Here is an 18,705-nt window from a genome sequence, read left to right as displayed (position 1 = left end):
ATGGGGCCATTTACTAAATGTTTGATACATGTTTTTATTGACTCTTGAAAGTAATTTTATTTGCATTAAAATCACTGTTTGTCTATACTTTTAAATAAACTTATTGAAAAGGTTCTGTGAAAAAAAGACTTTCTTCCCACATCTGCAATATCTGGTTTGTCCAATATTTTTTTTGTCCTTTGAGTTACTTGAGATTTGGAGCTCATCTCGCGACATTTTGTTGTTGGCGCACACTAAAATGGGCGCGCCGGGAGCCTGAACGCAAATGGAGTAGCTTGGAACGCTTTCTCAACAAACTCGTTCCGTCCCAAAACGTGCATCATTTCAAGATTTATGCATCTCGCTCACAACGAACTGGCTAGATAGAGGTTACAGCATTTTCTTCAACTAGTTAGCGAACTTACTTTAGTTGCACGAATCTAGCTGCTGCCACCTTTGGCCAAGAAAAAGGAGAAGTCACAACTTGCAGTTTGAGGGTTGTTCTGCGGGAATGTCGCAGAAAGAAAGACCTAAGTTTTATCGGCAGGAGGTGACCAAGACGATTTGGGAGGTACCAGAACGCTACCAGACCTTGTCTCCAGTCGGGTTCGGGGCCTACGGATCAGTTTGGTAAATCACGCTTTTGTCCTATTATGTCTCCGCAGAGAGCTAGCCAATGTAGCCATTAATTTAAGGACTTCATATATGCTAAAGTTAGCTTTCCGGCTAGTGTATTCAGAATAGAACGCTGCCCCGCCGTAAGGCCCATTCTCGAACTGTGCCAGTGAGAGCGAGCGAACATGCGAACCCTTGCCCTAACCAGTCTGTCCTCGCACAATCGAATAACATTAGCTGGACTCACCATTCGCTAAAATGTTGCCATATGAAATGCTGCAATGTCCCAGCTACAAAGTTTGCGAGTTACGTGCACGATTGAAATGTAGCCAGGTACTTTTATAGCTTATCCGAATAGCAAAATTCAATTTAAACGTATTAAAGCTATTAAAATATTATGCAAATTGATAGCCACAAAGAGAGTTGGGAAGTAGTCCGTGTGGTCGTAAGGGTTATTGGTTTCGTGTACTTTCTGTTAGGTTATTTTATGCTTTATCTAGTGGGTTGGGTAACGGATGCATTTCGGACCCACAGTTTACAGTTCTTTAATGGAACTGTCGCAGCCGAAGTAGCAAGTTACATTTGTTGTTAAACCTCCTCAGAGTGATGACATGATGATGTTATGATGACTCATCGGCCCAGAATAGGACAAATTACTCTAACCAGGATACATGGCTCACTGGTTTACTGTCTGGACTTGTTCCTTAGATGTTGAAGAAAGGGGATAGGGTCTGTCTTGACTTGCTCCGTAGTTGAGGAAACAAGAGAGAGGGTGTGTGTGTGTCTATTTGAAGGACATTAACTTCAAGTTATTAACCTCTTGCCCTTCTATGTTTTACCATTTGAATCCACTTTTATTGAAGTACTTGCCTGGTCCCAGATCGGTTTGAGCTTTTGCCTACTCCATTGTCATGTTAGCCTAGTTTTTTTTCTTCTCTTCACCAATACAGGCTCCTGTAATACTTCTGCTGCTAGGAAACAACAGGACAGGATAATCCTTCTAGGATCATATATTCAGAGGTTTCCTTTACCTTTAGTTAATGAAAATGGTCCTAGTAGTACCCTGTATTACCCTAGTTGTACCCTGTATTACCTATTACCTACTATGTTATTAGTATCATCTGCTGGGTTGGTGTGTGAGTAAACATCTAGTTGTTGTTGTGTTCCCCATAACTGGCAGCAACTGCTGTGCTGCTGCCAGGCAGAAGGATTATTTGTTGATGGTGGGATTACTGTTGGGTTAAAAAAGGGAACTGGAAATCAGACATTTTTATACTACATAAAACATTTGCTTTATATTCAGAAGGACTACCTCGTTTGTGTGCACCCCAGCTCACATACGTACAACTTTATCTAAATGTTTATGTTTGGTGTGGCCCGGGGACTCCTGACCTCCTTGGTCTTGCAACTATTTCATCACAAACAATTACTCTGCTCCATACTGTGAGTGTGTACAACAGTTTCTGCTCTCTTGCCAACTCCCTATAGAATTGTCAATGACAGCAATGGAGTTGGCAAGAGGGTCTAAACAGATCCAGGCTGGCAGCTGACTTCTCATGACTGTTATTTTATTTTACTTCTGCTCTTTTTTTTCTCAACACTTTTTTTTGTTGTTGTTTTATTTTTTACTTTTTTTGTTAAAAATAAATGCACTGTTGGTTAAGGGCTGTAAGTAAGCATTTCACTGTGATGTCTGCACCTGTTGTATTCGGCGCATGTGACCAATAAAATTTGATTTGATTTTGATTTGTGGTTAGGAAAGATTCAAAGAGTGAGGAAGTGAGCTGGAGACTTCCCTCCCCTAGTCTCAGTCAGCCAGGGTGAATCTCCAAAGTATTATCCTCAATTCCTCAGGTCCTCCCTCTCCTTGCCATCTTCTCAAGACGTCAGAGGAAGAGAGGAGAGCATTGTTTCAAGTTTCTTAATGTCACATGCACAAGTACAGTGAAATGCCTTTCTTGCAAACTCAAAACCCAACAATGCAGTATTACTAGACAAAAGCACACATGAAATAAGAATAAGAGATATGAAATACATGATTAAGTAAGTATACTATATACAGGAAATATTTACAAAGTCAGTTCCAATACCATATTTACATGTGCAGGGATACTGGAGTGATGGAGGTAGATATGTATAGGGGTCAGGTGACTAGGCAACAGGATATAAGATAAACAGAGTAGCAGCAGCTTGCATGTGAGTGGGTGTGTGCGGGTGTGTAGAGTCAGTATAAATGTATGTGCATATTATGTGTGAGTGAGAAAATGATGGAGTGAGTGTTTGTGTGTGTTGGAGTGACAGTGTGTGTTGGAGTGACAGTGTGTGAGTTTGTAGGGCCCTGTGAGTGTTTGTATTTATTTGTATTTTTTAATTTTACCTTTTTTTAACTAGGCAAGTCAGTTAAGAACAAATTCTTATTTACAATGACGGCCTACACCGTGCATAGAGACAGGTCGATAAAGATACAAGGTAAACTCGGTCCGTGTAGCTATTTTGTTAGCTATTTATCAGTCGTATTGCTTGGGGATAGGAGCTGTTCAAGAGCCTGTTGGTGTCAGACTTGATTCACCGGTACCTCTTGCCGTGCGGCAGCAGAGAAAATAGTCTATGGCTTGGGTGGTTGGGGTCTTTGACGATTTTCCGGGCATTCTTTTCACGCCGCCTGGACGGCAGGGAGCTCGGCCCCAGTGATGTACTGGGCTGTCCTGATATAGAGGTCCTGGATGGCAGGGAGCTCGGCCCCAGTGATGTACTGGGCTGTCCGCACAAGCCTCTGTAGCGCCATGCGATCCAGGGCGGTGCTATTGCCATACCAAGCAGTGATGCAGCCAGTCATTGGTGGAGAAGATCCAAGGTGTTTGTCTCCTCCAATGCTTTCCTCACTTCCCTCTAACGTTTTCAGAAGGCAGCTCCTCTTCCCCTAGCTTGTCAGCCAGACAACACGCCATTGAAAAGTTGTTCAAAAATGAAGTGGACTTTGATAGGGAGTATTGGTTCCATTTGGGACACAGCCTCAGTCTGCTGAGAGATGACATTTACTTTTCCTCCTCACTTCAGCAGCTCTTGCATCACTTCATCTGGTTTCATGAAAATATCAGCCCCTTAGTGGGCCCATTTTAAAATGGGTGTTTTTCCTGTGTCTTCTTGGAAAATGACAGCCTGGCTGCAGCAACCTGCTTCAGGCTGACGCCTATTTGTGAAGCCTACAATTCAGATAGCCTACTGTTTGTAAAAATCGTGTGCGTAACATTTTGTCACAACGCTGATTTCTATTTGATCTGTACTTTTAACTATCCGTAACAGTACTTGTATTGCAGAAAAATGGGTGCAGCTCTGTTAGATAATGTTGACTAATATCCACCTCTTGTAGTTGAAATAAACTAATGAATTTTTGTCTTCTCATCCAGCTCGTCGTACGATCAGAAGACAGGTCTGAAGATCGCTGTGAAGAAGCTCTCCCGGCCTTTCCAGTCCATTATCCACGCCAAGAGAACCTACAGAGAGCTGCGGCTGCTCAAGCACATGAAACATGAGAATGTGAGTTCTGTCTGTCTTAAAAGCTCCACAACTGATAATAGTAACAGGTAGTACTACTGATAATAGTAACAGGTAGTACTACTGATAATAGTAACAGGTACCCCAGATTGGGAGACATGGAAGTACTACTGTCTCTGTCTGTCTCTCTCTTGTCTCTCTCTCTCTTGTCTGTCTCTCTCTTGTCTGTCTGTCTGTCTCTCTCTCTTGTCTGTCTCTCTCTCTCTCGTCTGTCTCTCTTGTCTGTCTCTCTCTCTTGTCTGTCTCTCTCTCTCGTCTGTCTCTCTCTCTCGTCTGTCTCTCTCGTCTGTCTCTCTCGTCTGTCTCTCTCGTCTGTCTCTCTCGTCTGTCTCTCTCGTCTGTCTCTCTCGTCTGTCGCTCTCTCTTGTCTGTCTGTCTCTCTCTCTCTTGTGTGTCTCTCTCTCTCTCTTGTGTGTGTCTCTCTCTCTCTCGTCTGTCTCTCTCTCGTCTGTCTCTCTCTCGTCTGTCTCTCTCTCGTCTGTCTCTCTCTCTCTCTCTCTCTTGTCTGTCTCTCTCTCTCTCTCTTGTCTGTCTCTCTCTCTTGTCTGTCTCTCTCTCTCTCTCTTGTCTGTCTCTCTCTCTCTCTCTTGTCTGTCTCTCTCTCTCTCTCTCTTGTCTGTCTCTCTCTCTCTCTCTCTTGTCTGTCTCTCTCTCTCTCTTGTCTGTCTCTCTCTCTCTCTTGTCTGTCTCTCTCTCTCTCTTGTCTGTCTCTCTCTCTCTCTTGTCTGTCTCTCTCTCTCTCTCTTGTCTGTCTCTCTCTCGTCTGTCTGTCTCTCTCTCTCGTCTCTCTCTCTCGTCTGTCTGTCTCTCTCTCTTGTCTGTCTCTCTCTCTCGTCTGTCTGTCTCTCTCTGTCTGTCGCTCGCTCTATGTCTCTCTTTTAAATGCAGCAGAACTATGTTGGCTACATTAATCATATTACTGAATACAACTGTGCTGCTGACTGAGATATCAACTGTAGAAAAATGTTGGTGGAAGTATTCCACTGTTCTAGTTCCAATGCTCCTCTCTGCTGAAACCAACTTCTTGTGCAGTCATGAAGTCATTGGGAGAGCGGATACAATCTCTCGTTCCCTGTTGCATTATTAACTTGACCATTGGCCTTTCTGTATTTCAGGTGATCGGTCTTCTAGATGTTTTCACACCTGCTACTAGTCTGGAGGAGTTCAATGACGTGTGAGTTGAGTTAACTGTTAGGCCTAACGTTAGCTATTTTATAATAATATAATATGCCATTTAGCAGACGCTTTTATCCAAAGTGACTTACAGTCATGTGTGCATACATTTTTACGTATGGGTGTTCCCGGGGATCGAACCCACTACCCTGGCGTTACAAGCGCCATGCTCTACCAATTGATCTACAGAGGACAACGTATTTTCTTTATATACTGAATGTCTCTTTATTACCCCTTCATATTTTTCCCTCGTCCAATACCTATTGACAGTGGATCATTCACTCAGCCAATGCCTATCGACAGTGGATCTTCAGACACCAACAGTGGATCATTGCCTCACTTCAGACACTAACAGTAGCCTTCAGTGTCTTTCTTTTCCCAGCAGCAGAGATCAAACAAAGCCTGCTCTGCCTGGGAAACTCCTGGGGTACCTGTTACTATTATCAGTAGTAGTACTACCTGTTACTATTATCAGTAGTAGTACTACCTGTTACTATTATCAGTAGTAGTACTACCTGTTACTATTATCAGTAGTACTTCCGTATCTCCCAATCTGGGGAACTGGTTACTATTATCAGTAGTAGTACCCATACGTAAAAATGTATGCACACATGACTGTAAGTCGCTTTGGATAAAAGCGTCCGCTAAATGGCTTATTATTATTATTATTATTATTATTATTATTATTATTATTATGACTTGTTATTATTATCAGTAGGACTACCTGTTACTATTATCAGTAGTACTACCGTATCTCCCAATCTGGGGTACCTGTTACTATTATCAGTAGTAGTACTACCTGTTACTATTATCAGTAGTAGTACTACCTGTTACTATTATCAGTAGTAGTACTACCTGTTACTATTATCAGTAGTAGTACCTGTTACCAATGTTCCCTCTAAGCTGCGTGAGTGCTCGGGCGCCACTATCAACGTTTCCCTTTAGTGTGGCAATTGTGATCGTATCAATGCAATATTAGCCACTTTCAATGCAGCAAACCGAAACAAAACGAACTATGCAATATATTGTTTTGTAGGCAGAACTCCTCGGAGTAGGATTATATTGCACACGACTCAGCCTGTACTCTACACATACCGGTGCGGCATAACCAATCAGAGCCATCAGACCATTGCCATATATGGATCTGTGCCATTTACTTTGAACTGGACTGTGTTTACAGCATGAGTGGTCGTGAGTAGATGCACTTGTTTTGGGATCAAAGCAAGAGCTGCATGTAGCCACGTGTACACATTTTGTTCATATCCTTTGCTATTTTTTTATTTTTATTTTTTATTTATTTTTGTCATTTAGCAGACGCTCTTATCCAGAGCGACTTACAGTTAGTGAGTGCATACATTATTTTTTTATTTTTCATACTGGCCCCCCGTGGGAATCAAACCCACAACCCTGGCGTTCCAAACGCCATGCTCTACCAACTGAGCTACATCCCTGCCGGCCATTCCCTCCCCTACCCTGGACAACGCTTGGCCAATTGTGCGCCGCCCCATGGGTCTCCCGGTCGCGGCCGGCTACGACAGAGCCTGGATTCGAACCAGGATTTCTAGTGGCACAGCTAGCACTGCGATGCAGTGCCTTAGACCACTGCGCCACTCGGGAGGTCAGTTAGTATGTTATTAGCCCAGTTATAGATAATTTGTAGTCAGAAATAGGGGAGTGATTACTTCCTACAAGAGCACAAAACGTGTACATTTCTAGACATTAGTGTGTGACTATTATCAGTAGCAGTACAACCTGTGACTATTATCAGTAGCAGTACAACCTGTGACTATTATCAGTAGCAGTACAACCTGTGACTATTATCAGTAGCAGTACAACCTGTGACTATTATCAGTAGCAGTACAACCTGTGACTAATATCAGTAGCAGTACAACCTGTGACTAATATCAGTAGCAGTACAACCTGTGACTATTATCAGTAGCAGTACAACCTGTGACTATCTCCCTTCCTAACCTTGGTAATAGTTACTCACTGGCTGCCTTGGCTTCAGTCAGTTACGGTTTGTTGATGTTGAAAGTCAGAAAGAAGAGGAAGTGGACAGATTGTTCAGCTAGCTGCCTTCTCCCTCTGGTGTGTGTGGGGGTGCCTGGCTGAGAGAGTGTGTCGACACACAAGCCTGGGCCTGCTGCTGTAGGAGAATGTGCAGAAAAAACCCTGTTCCTACTCTCTAGAAGCCTGAGTGCCTGAGTCTGTTAGTGCTATTTGCCATGTTTGTCTTGACTTTGACAGCAATGAAGAGCACAAACTGACCTGGGACCAGGCTAGCTCTCTGGCAGCTCCACCACCGACAGGCAGGGGTAACTGAAGTGTGCTCTCAGCCTCTCAGATGCCCCCCTGTTCCAGGTAGATGAACACCCTGTACCACAGTGTAGTGGGGGGGTCACATGCCACACAGAGAGCGGGAGGGTAGAGAAGGAGAGAGAGGGGTCTGGAGAGAGGGAAAAAGATATGTGAAACAGCTGCAGTGGAAGAAGCTGCTCTCTCACACAGAATGATCAAAAGGGAATCAAGGCTATTTTCAGCTTATGCAAATCATCTGTGTTCAACATATGCCTGCAGGACAGAGGAGCAAAGGGAGGGGTTTTCAAACTGCTGTACAGGAAAAAGATGGGATATGTTATGCAGAGGTGCTGTATCTGTGGTTCGCCCAAACAGCTCCTAAAATATGTGACTCACAAAACAGTTCATAGCTCCTCTACCCCTGAGAGGGAGGGAGGGAGAGCATGGATCAACAGGGATGGGGGCTCAGTATTTATATACCTCATTTATACCCCTTCCTCTCTCCCTCTCTCTGATTGAAACCTCCATGTGCTCCTCCTGTATGTTTTGGCTCCTCTTTCTCCTCCCCTTCAGAAGTACTTTACCACTGTTTGGGCTTGTTTCATCCACTATGGGATTAGATTTGAATTACAAAGATAAGTGGGTTTAATGGACCTGAATTTTGTTTAATGACATTCTATTCGTGGAGGGCTCGCCTTGCTGTGGCTTCTAGAGAGAAGGAATGTGTGTGTGGGGAGCAGCCGCTCAACCGGTTTCAGCTGGCAAAAACAGACACTGTTGCCTTACAATCAAAGTGTTATTGACAACTTGTAAGCTATATTTCGTCAACAAATATTTGTTGTGAAAACAAATACATTTGCCCAACAAGCACGTGTTGTCTCAAATACATTGTTACAGTCGTTGGTTAGCTAGCTAGCAAATTTGAGACATATTTGTATTGACATCACATCAGTCAAAACAAGAGATTTTACATGACATTTTAGTCATTTAGCAGACGCTCTTATCCAGAGCGACTTACAGTTAGTGAGTGCATACATTTTTCATACTGATGGTATCAAGAACAAGATAGAACTAGCTGAAACAAGCCATCTACGATTCACACCACATCACTTTCTTGTCATTGTTGCCTTCTATCTGACCGTTCAGACAACACACAGCCTTTTACCTCTTTGCACGTGCATTATTGTGGGGATGTTGTCAGCCCACCCGTCTATAGAAACACATGCATGTGAATTGTGAATGTATGTGTCTATGGGTAAAACAAATATAATGAAGAGTTTTGGGAAAATGTATCCGTTTGTCTATATGGGTGGGAAACCGATGGCACGTCGTAATACAGTGGAGTTGGTGAGCGTTATGGGTTCACTGGGAACATTAACCAGACAATGAACCATTGGCCAACTACAGAAACATATGTCACACTAGTGGACTATGTAACAGTGAGAAACAGATGGTAGTCGATCTCTTAATACCACAGAGTCTCTAAACCCAGAGGTGCAACAATGCGAGACTTCTGGGAACGCTTGCGAAAATTGTAAATTGTTTTTCGAAATGTAAAGGCACAACCTAGATTGGAGCCAATGTCTTCAGTAGTTGAACATGTTATTACTCCAACCTCGTGAAAGTGATAAACTGACACCTTTTCATTTTCGTAAAAAAACTACTTTATAATCTGACGGCCAGCGCAGTTCGGCACAAGACAACCGTTAGACCCGATGACGTGTTTTTGCACGTGAGCTTAGCTAGCCAACGTTTCAATGACAGTGCCTACATGCGTGATCGGGGATTTCTATTGGAGAAGCACTTTCTACATATCTTCATACTAAACCGTCTTTGTTAATACAGTGGAGTTGTTTAGTTTGAGCTTGTGTCTTGTTGTGATTTGTAGGTACCTGGTGACCCACCTGATGGGAGCGGACCTCAACAACATAGTCAAGTGTCAGAAGCTGACAGACGACCATGTACAGTTCCTCATATACCAGATCCTCCGGGGGTTAAAGGTGAAACAACATGCCTGGAGATTTAAACATTCTTCAACTAACTGCCATTCACAGTTGTTGACCAGTGTTGTGTACATTCCCAGCAGGCAAAATTGTTGAAATGAAGTCAAATTTGTGTCATTTCAACCAGTTTTGCCTGCTGGGATGTACCTCAAAACTACAAACCTCTGAGCTAAAACTTATGATTCATGATGTTGATTTAATCTAATGCCTTTGCTCTCCTTCACCCCTCTCTCCTCAGTATATCCACTCAGCAGATATCATTCACAGAGTAAGTCTCCTCTCCTGTTTGATTCAGCCCACAGTGAAACAGTCCTTCCCAGTTGACAACACTGTGTCTTGTGTTAGTTTATGGCTACTTGGTTCACTTCCACATGGCAGGTTCAGGCTTAGGCCCTCGCCCTGGCCCAGGCTCGCTCCTTAATCAAACACTATAAACCACAGAGAAAGTGAAACTGTAAACAGTACCTCTGTTTTGTACCGTGACCGAGTCAATGATTCAGAGATGCTGTTTTGAAAGAACTAATCTGATTGGTTAGAGATTGAGTCAGTCTTGCAGAAGCACTGTAGAAGTTTTGTAGGAGCACTTGTACAGATAGTGGTGGTTTGGTTTGAGAGAATCTAGACTCAATTGAGAAAGCCCATTCAGATCTGGCCTCATGTAGGTAGTCTGTAATAATATAGGAACAATAATGTCTTGTCTCCAATCGCTCTTCAGGACCTGAAACCCAGCAACCTGGCTGTGAATGAGGACTGTGAGCTGAAGGTAAGGGAGTTTATTATTGGCCCATTAATTCAAACTGGATTCATCTTGAATTGTCGGGACAGGAGTGTCAGACAGTCTGCCTGAGGGGGTAACCAAGCACACCCTGATGACATGGTGTTATTAAAAGTTCGCTGCAAGGAGAAAACCGTGTGTGACCTTTGTGTTCACTATCTTGAAGTACAACATGGTTTTGTTGTGTCTGTCCACCTCAGATTCTGGACTTTGGGTTGGCACGGCACACTGAAGATGAGATGACTGGTTACGTTGCCACTCGCTGGTACAGGGCCCCAGAGATCATGCTGAACTGGATGCATTACAACATGACAGGTACTGTAGCTAGAGATCTGAGTGGTGTAGACGGCCTGCATCTGCTCACTGTAGACATGTTTACGAGCTATCCATTTAGGCTACACGTTGTTGATGTACTTTGATCTTGGGCCAACGGTCCTGCCATGTGGATGTCATAATAGCAGGACATTGTAAATGGACATGCTGAACATAATGTTTTCCACCCTATATGTAACAGTAGACATGTGTTATTCCTCTATATGTAACAGTAGACATGTGTTATTCCTCTATATGTAACAGTAGATGTGTTATTCCACTATGTTACAGTAGACATTTGTTAATCCTCTGTTACTGTAGACATTTGTTATTCCTCTATATGTAACAGTACACATTTGTATAGCACTTTGTGACATCTGATGATGTAAAAAGGGCTTTATAAATACATTTAATTCGTTTGTTAACCTCTATGTAACCGTAATGTGTTATTCCTCTGTCACAGTAGACATGTGTTATTCTTCTATATGTTACGGTAGACATGTGTTATTCCTCTATATGTTACGGTAGACATGTGTTATTCCTCTATATGTTACGGTAGACGTGTGTTATTCCTCTATATGTTACGGTAGACATGTGTTATTCTTCTATATGTTACGGTAGACATGTGTTATTCCTCTATATGTTACGGTAGACATGTGTTATTCCTCTATATGTTACGGTAGACATGTGTTATTCCTCTATATGTTACGGTAGACATGTGTTATTCCTCTATATGTTACGGTGGACATGTGTTATTCCTCTATATGTTACGGTAGACATGTTATTCCTCTATATGTTACGGTAGACATGTGTTATTCCTCTATATGTTACGGTGGACATGTGTTATTCCTCTATATGTTACGGTAGACGTGTTATTCCTCTATATGTTACGGTAGACATGTGTTATTCCTCTATGTTACGGTAGACATGTGTTATTCCTCTATATGTTACGGTGGACATGTGTTATTCTTCTATATGTTACGGTGGACATAATTATTTTCTCTATATGTTACAGTGGATATTTGGTCTGTGGGATGCATCATGGCTGAACTCCTCACTGGCAGAACGCTGTTTCCCGGTACTGACCGTATCCTTTCATTGCCCTAACCTCAGTTACCCTACTATGGGTCTAATATGAGTACCTAAGCTGAAACGTCCTCTACTTTGTGAGTATGCCTGACCTACCCGTTTTCGTGACTAACCTTCGAGTGGTTGGTGGTGAGATTCCCACACAATATGTCCTTAGTGAATCACATCGGATAAGACCGGAGTACACAAAGAATCTTGCTGCTGGTGATTGATTGACATGATGCTAACAGCTTTTTGCAGGTCCAGACAGTAGCAGAAGATGACTGACCGTGTGTGACCTAAAATAATGTGTTCTAAGCTTCAATGTTCCTAACCTGTTGTTCTGCAAAACTAACCCCACTATGGTGCCTCGATGCCTCTTCAACTAACCCCACTGTTGCCTCTTGACGTTTCTTCAACTAACCCCACTATGGTGTTTCTTCAACTAACCCCACTATGGTGTTTCTTCAACTAACCCCACTACGGTGCCTCAATGTTTCTTCTCTTGCGATCAGCTCTGCTGTCTCTCTCCCTACAGCATGCCATGAGGCTGACTTGCACTGTAGAAGAGCTCATAGTTTGTCAGTTTCTGTAGCCACGCTCATTTCTACTTCTCCACACTTGGTCTCTAAAACTCTGTTTTGTCAGGCTTCCTGGCCTCCTTCAATTGTCTCTGTCAGATGCACACTGCCTCCTCTTCTGTAACACGTGTATAATAGTATGCTGGTCTGTATGAGAATGTTTTGATCTGGATCCGCTGAATGAGTCTGGCACTGGTCTTTGTATTGCCTTGCCTGTCTGTCAGTGTTTTTAGAGGTACTAACAGCAAAGCGTTTAAAGATGCATTCCCTGCGGTGTGTTTACCCATTACTTGACCTAGTTCTTTTCCAGCACGATGACACCTAACAATTCCAATTGGGGCCCTGTGTTTTGCGCAATCATGTGTCATAGCAAGATTTTAAAGATTTAAATAAAGGTTAAAATCCAAGTATGTCACATGATTGCGCAAAACGCAGAGCCCTACATATAATATAGGAGGTCATGTTGTTGATTTTCAACCGTTCACAGAGTAGCTGCGATGTCAATGGAGACAGTTGATATAAATATTCTGATATAGTTTATACAAGTATGTTACACTTAGTTTATAATATATGTTATAGTCCGTGTGAAACTCTGAAAATGCAATGTCCCAGGCTGCTTTTGTGATTGTTCTTGGTTCCATTGTGCCAGGCAAGCTCAATCAGTTATTTTAAAGACAACATACTGTTGTTGCTGGTTCCTCTCCCCTCCGCTGCCAGCTCCTGTTGATCCTTTACACACAGTCCCTGTTAGACATTGATCAGTTGAAGCTAATAATGCTGCTCGTTGGGACGCCAGGGCCTGAGCTCTTGATGAAAATCTCCTCAGAGTCTGTGAGTTATACACATCGTTATTATGCTACAAGGTCTTTGGTTGCTTAAATTGCTAAAGGGCCTGATAATTATTTGTTTTTGCATCAATTTGTGAAGTGTGTTATAATCTTCAACAACCATTTGACATGTTTACATCCTCTTAAATCTCTGTCAAATGCAACACCTGTTTTGATTTAAACTAATTCTTCACCCTTCTCAGGGCTCTACAGTGCGGCCATTTTACTCCAATATGCGCCTAAATATTTTGCTGTGCGACCTGTAATTTTTTTATGTAGGAGCACCAGTGAGCCTAGAAAAATGACAAATTATATCTTTATTCCCCAAAAATATTTTTCATTGTGCTCCTACATTTTTTGAAACAAATAAAGGTCAGCGTAGAGCCCTGCTTCTATGTTCAAAGCTTGGGTTTCACTGCTATGGTTGATTAACTTGACTTTCTCCTGACTAATTGAACTTTCTCTTCTCTACCATAACCTCAAGCATGCTACCAATCTGCCTTACACACATCTTTACAATCTCACCCTCTTTTGTTAGCTTTCCCTACAAAGATGGCACTATTCCCTTTTTGCACAGCGTCTTAGGAGGTGAGCCATACCATAAAACTCCTAGAGAAGACTGTTAGCCCGCTGAGCTAAAGCCTAGGCCAGAAAGCCAGGCATAAGCTCGGGAGCTAACACGAGTCATCAGGTCTCCCACTGACCAGCTGTTTATCAACTCACCGTCTTTGCTATACTGCTGTCTGTACTGATACCCCTTGACCCGTACCTGATAGATATAAACCAGCTTCAGCAGATAATGTGTCTGACTGGAACGCCCCCAGCCTCTCTAATAAGCAGGATGCCAAGCCACGAGGTGAGCAGGACCAAATTACTCAATTCAATGCATTCTCTATGGGGCCAAGCAAGGATTCGAACATAAGTCCTCGAACCTGCGTGCCACAAGACTGTTAGCCCCAGGGTTGGGGTAAATTCCATGTCAATTCAGGAAGTAAACTGAAAATTGCACTTTTACTTCCCGAGTTGACAGAATTGACCCCAACCCTGGTTAGTACGAACCACCGCCGTTAAATCTAGCCCAGAGCACCACCGCCGTTAAATCTAGCCCAGAGCACCACCGCCGTTAAATCTAGGCCAGAGCACCACCGCCGTTACATCTAGCCCAGAGCAAAGCCACATACCAAGGGCCCCAATATTACAACCTCCTTAGAGGATATTTGCTCCCACATAAAGAGGAAGTAGTCAAAAAAACATGTAACATTTGATATTTTGACCTTTCTGCTTTTTTAGACTTGTAGGTTTCAATTTTCTACTACCCACATCACTCTATTGTAATCACTGAGTGGCATCTGATGCCTGCTGCACGTCAATGCAAGTCCAGCAGCAACTACTCTCTTGCCTTCTAATGTTTTGGTTTGCCATAGCAGTGTTGTATAAGGTATTAATATGCCTAGAATTGCACACTAACAAACTATGGCACATTGCCTGAACCAGAATCTGTTTGAATTGAAACACTTCCTCCTCTGACAACAGTGTGGTAAGGAAAGTAGGAACTGAAATTGACAGAATTGTTGAAGTGTGAACTACTACATTATAAGACTGCAGCCAAATAAAGAAACAATACTCCGTTATAATACTCTTATTCTCCTATTGCTTTCCCTCTCTGCACATTCACCAAATCTGCTATTAAACCCTTTCTTGCCAGTGCTGATAATTAATCCCCACTTGCCAATGCTGCCATGTGACTATGGTTGGGAGTAAAACTACTCGCATTTCTCCTGATGAGGGCCTCTCTAATCCTTGTCTGCATCCCAAATGGCAGTCTATTCCTCTTTTATAGTGCACAGTCACAAGTGGGTACATGGGGAATGTTGTGCCATTTGGGACATGCCCTTGTCTAATATGGGACTAACTAATCTTTACTCTCTGAATACAAGATTAGTGGCTGTTTTCCCAGACCCAGATTAAGACACTTTTTTTTTGTTGCCCAGAATAAGTTGCCTTAATCGGGGTCGGGGAAACCGGCCCTATAACCCCAAAAGAAAAGTGGTCATCTTGTGGCTTTTGAAGTGTATTCCAAATGGCACCCTATTTTCTACATAGTGCCCTATGGGACCTGGTCAAACGCAGTGCATTATATAGGTAATTGGGTGACGTTTTAGATGCCAGCCCTGTTTGCGTTCTATTGGCCTTTGACCTCCCATCTCTTTACTCCCATTGGTTTACAGGCAAGGAACTACATCAACTCCTTGCCTCCGATGCCTAAGAGGAATTTTTCTGACGTGTTCATCGGCGCCAACCCACAAGGTAGTGTTGGAAGCATTTTACACTCAAAACACTTAGCTGTAAATCAGAGCCCAATATGTTATAGTTTGTGATGCTAATGAGAGGGAGGAGTTCTAAGACGGCCTGCTGCAGCCGTTTTCAAAAAGCATCTTAGAGTAGGTGCTTATCTAGGTTCCCCCTGTCCATACAATCTTTTATTGATTTATGACCAAAAATGCAAAACGGATCCTATAACAGCACTCCTACTACACTGAGAGTCTCTGTGAATATGGACCCTGTTGATGAGGATGATGTTTTTCTGCTTGTAGCTGTGGACCTGCTGGAGAAGATGTTGGTTCTGGACACCGATAAGAGGATCACGGCTGCCCAGGCTCTGGCCCACCCCTACTTCTCCCAGTACCATGACCCAGACGACGAACCCGAGGCTGACCCCTACGACCAGAGCTTTGAGAGCCGCTTGCTTGAGATCGAGGAATGGAAACGTATGTAGAATGGAATAGACAGGGTCATTATGAGATGATTTTAAGACCTTCTAAAGGGGTTATACATGCTCATGACAAGTCTTGCAAGGAATGCATTATTATAACAGCATCATGCATTATACCTGAATGCTTTAAGTAAAATGTGACCAAACTTTTTGTCCATCTTGCAAAATAAATGTATTTTGCTCTGCTCTGCTCACACCCCCTCGGACAGCTCTGAAACACTTGCAAAACACATTTCTCTCTCTCTCTCTCCTCACAGGGCTGACCTTTGAGGCAGTGTGTGATTTTGAACCACCCATCTTCGATGGAAACGACATGGAATCGTGATTGGGCGATGTGATTTCTACTAGCCCCTCCCCCGTCACCCCCACAACTCTATCACTGAGGTTCCCTCTTATCATACGACCTTTTGGAAAAACAATATCATAATCTGAGTGCCTACAAACGTTTGTCTATTGTTAGTTATATTTCTTAAGCTCGCACTCTCTCTCCCACCATTTTGACTCAGTAAGGTGTTGCCAGGGAAACGTTACAAAAATAGCCTGGTCCCAGATTCGTTGGTGCTGTGGCATGACAATGGCCATGGGAGTTGGCTGTACAGCCCAAACAGATATGGGACCAGGCTAGACCTACAATGGAGGATAGGAGAGCGTCATTTTAAGAGCTGTTAAGTCGGTGTTAACTAATACTGATTGTATGTGTCTACTGCAGTGTGTTTTCAATGGAGAAACGGAGGCAAGCAGAAACCAACCACTAATATCATTATTGGTCCATTTCTGAAACATGTCATGCTTCTTTTATTGTCTCTACATGTGCATCCGAAATGGCACCCTATTACCTATTTAGTGCACTACTTTTGACCAGGGCTCTATATAGGGAATAGGGTGCCATTTGGAATAAAGCCTATATTTGAACTCGTTTTGTATTCCTCCTTCAGAAGTTGTTGTTATTATTATGAAACTGTTGCTCACCACTGTATTCTATTTGCTCACCACTGTATTCTATTTGCTCACCACTGTATTCTATTTGCTCACCACTGTATTCTATTTGCTCACCACTATGATATTCAAAAGAAATGAGATGCTGAATTGAAACGTCCAGGAAAATGTGTTCTGATTTGAATCATTTTAATGTTGTGTATCATCTGAAATGTGGAATAATGCGTCTGTCACTCGCACTCTGCCAATCTACCAATCACAGCGTTTGCGTCACAGACTCCCAGGCTTTGTTTTCCTGTCAATCACAGCGTTAGTGTCAGACTCCCAGGCGCTTCAGAAACCGTTGATGGATCTGCTTTACTGGATATGTTATATGACGTAGGTTGTGTCCCTAATGGCACATTACTGCCTATATAGTGCAGTACTAAATGCGGAAAACACACATTTCAGTTGAATGCATTCAGTTGTACAACTGACAAGGTATCCCTCTCCTTCCTTTTGACCAGGGCCCATAGGCTTATGGTCAAAAGTAGTGCACTATATAGGGAGACATTTGGGACAGACACAAAGGAGATTTGTTCTATTCTTCAACATTGTTATGAATTTAAGAAATTGTTTTAATCTACCACATTGCAGATTCATCCCCCCCCTTTCGGTTACTGGCCCAACGCTCTTAACCGCTAGGCTACCTGCCGCCCATTTAGTGCTCACAAACCGTAAAATCATTATTCAGTTCATTGAATACCCACATGATGTAATTCTGGCAGATTCAGACAATTTGTTGTTTAATAAATGTCTTTATTATAAGTGGCTTCCTCTCGTCCTCTCATCTCCTTGATCTGCACTGAGGTGAAGGAGCTGGACAGGGGTCAACCATATTGCTTTTCAGAACAGAACTGTGCAGATGAAGGACAGAATGGAAGGAAGCCACTGTAGACTATTGAGATACAGCCCCAGTCAGAATAAATAACCATGATAGCCCCAGGACTAGCCTGGTTGAACCAGATTGAATGCTGCGCTCCATTGAACAGAGAATTCAATCTGATTTTAGCCACTTTCCCTATTTACACTTTGAAACCAGATGGAGTTGATATGAGCCACTGTGGGTTGTCAATGAATGTGCCAATCAATGTGGCATTAAGTCAACTCAGAAAAATATGTATTTTTGGGTACCAAATCAACTCAAATGTATGTAAATATCTGTTCTATATTTTATTTTTTAATCTTCATGATTTATCTTTTGTTGTTTATCGAATTTAAACAATCTTCATTATCAGCATGTTCGTCATTTGTGTGTGTGTGTGTGTTTTGAATACGTGTTAACAGGAGTTTGGCGTGTCACGCTTAAAGCCGCAAAATAGACAAATTAAATTGATGTCAAATAAATGAGGGAATTGCTTAGATATATTTATACTTTGAGGTGGTATTTAAACTGGAGAGAGATACTGTTGTTTATTTCAGCAAAGCCCCATAGAAGACTGACATCTAAGAGTATTTACAGCAGAGTAACTATTAGTATAATTAATGCCTTTGTTTATAAAGAAATAAAGACAGTTATTTTTAAGTAGAGTCTGTTTTGTGCTTTATGTCCTCAAGTCCATAACCTGCATGTGCCAGAAGTCTTCACAAGCTGGATTGTGCATCCACCGACCAAGCTTTAAATATATATTGAATTCATGAAATATGGATGCCTATATAAGGATGGTTATAACCTGGGTGGTTCGAGTCCTGAGTGCTGATTTGCTGACAGCTGTGGTATATTCCACGGCTATGACAAAACATGTATTTTTACTGCTCTAAATACATTGGT

The 18,705-nt window shown here is 42.5% G+C and overlaps 1 protein-coding gene across 2 annotated transcripts; it reads left to right on the top strand.

Annotated features, from left to right (window-relative positions):
• The first annotated feature begins 225 nt into the window (after window positions 1–225).
• LOC121537833 (mitogen-activated protein kinase 14A) lies at window positions 226–18,459 on the top strand. 2 transcript variants are annotated; one of them, XM_041845436.1, is made up of 12 exons: window positions 226–609; window positions 4,002–4,131; window positions 5,265–5,323; window positions 9,509–9,620; window positions 9,862–9,891; window positions 10,339–10,386; window positions 10,599–10,713; window positions 11,726–11,797; window positions 13,963–14,042; window positions 15,415–15,493; window positions 15,781–15,954; window positions 16,217–18,459. In XM_041845436.1, exons 1-12 carry the CDS (start codon window positions 491–493, stop codon window positions 16,282–16,284), a joined length of 1,086 nt encoding a protein of 361 aa, XP_041701370.1. In that variant the 5' UTR covers window positions 226–490; the 3' UTR covers window positions 16,285–18,459. The 2 variants fall into 2 exon arrangements, with proteins under 2 accessions (XP_041701370.1, XP_041701369.1); XM_041845435.1 differs by lacking the exon at window positions 13,963–14,042 and adding an exon at window positions 13,111–13,190.
• The last annotated feature ends 246 nt before the right edge of the window (window positions 18,460–18,705 follow it).

This window comes from Coregonus clupeaformis, chromosome 24 (assembly GCF_020615455.1).
Source record: "Coregonus clupeaformis isolate EN_2021a chromosome 24, ASM2061545v1, whole genome shotgun sequence".
Lineage (NCBI taxonomy): Eukaryota > Metazoa > Chordata > Actinopteri > Salmoniformes > Salmonidae > Coregonus > Coregonus clupeaformis.
Note: the sequence above shows the minus strand (reverse complement) of the source record. Positions and strands in the feature narration are given on the sequence as shown.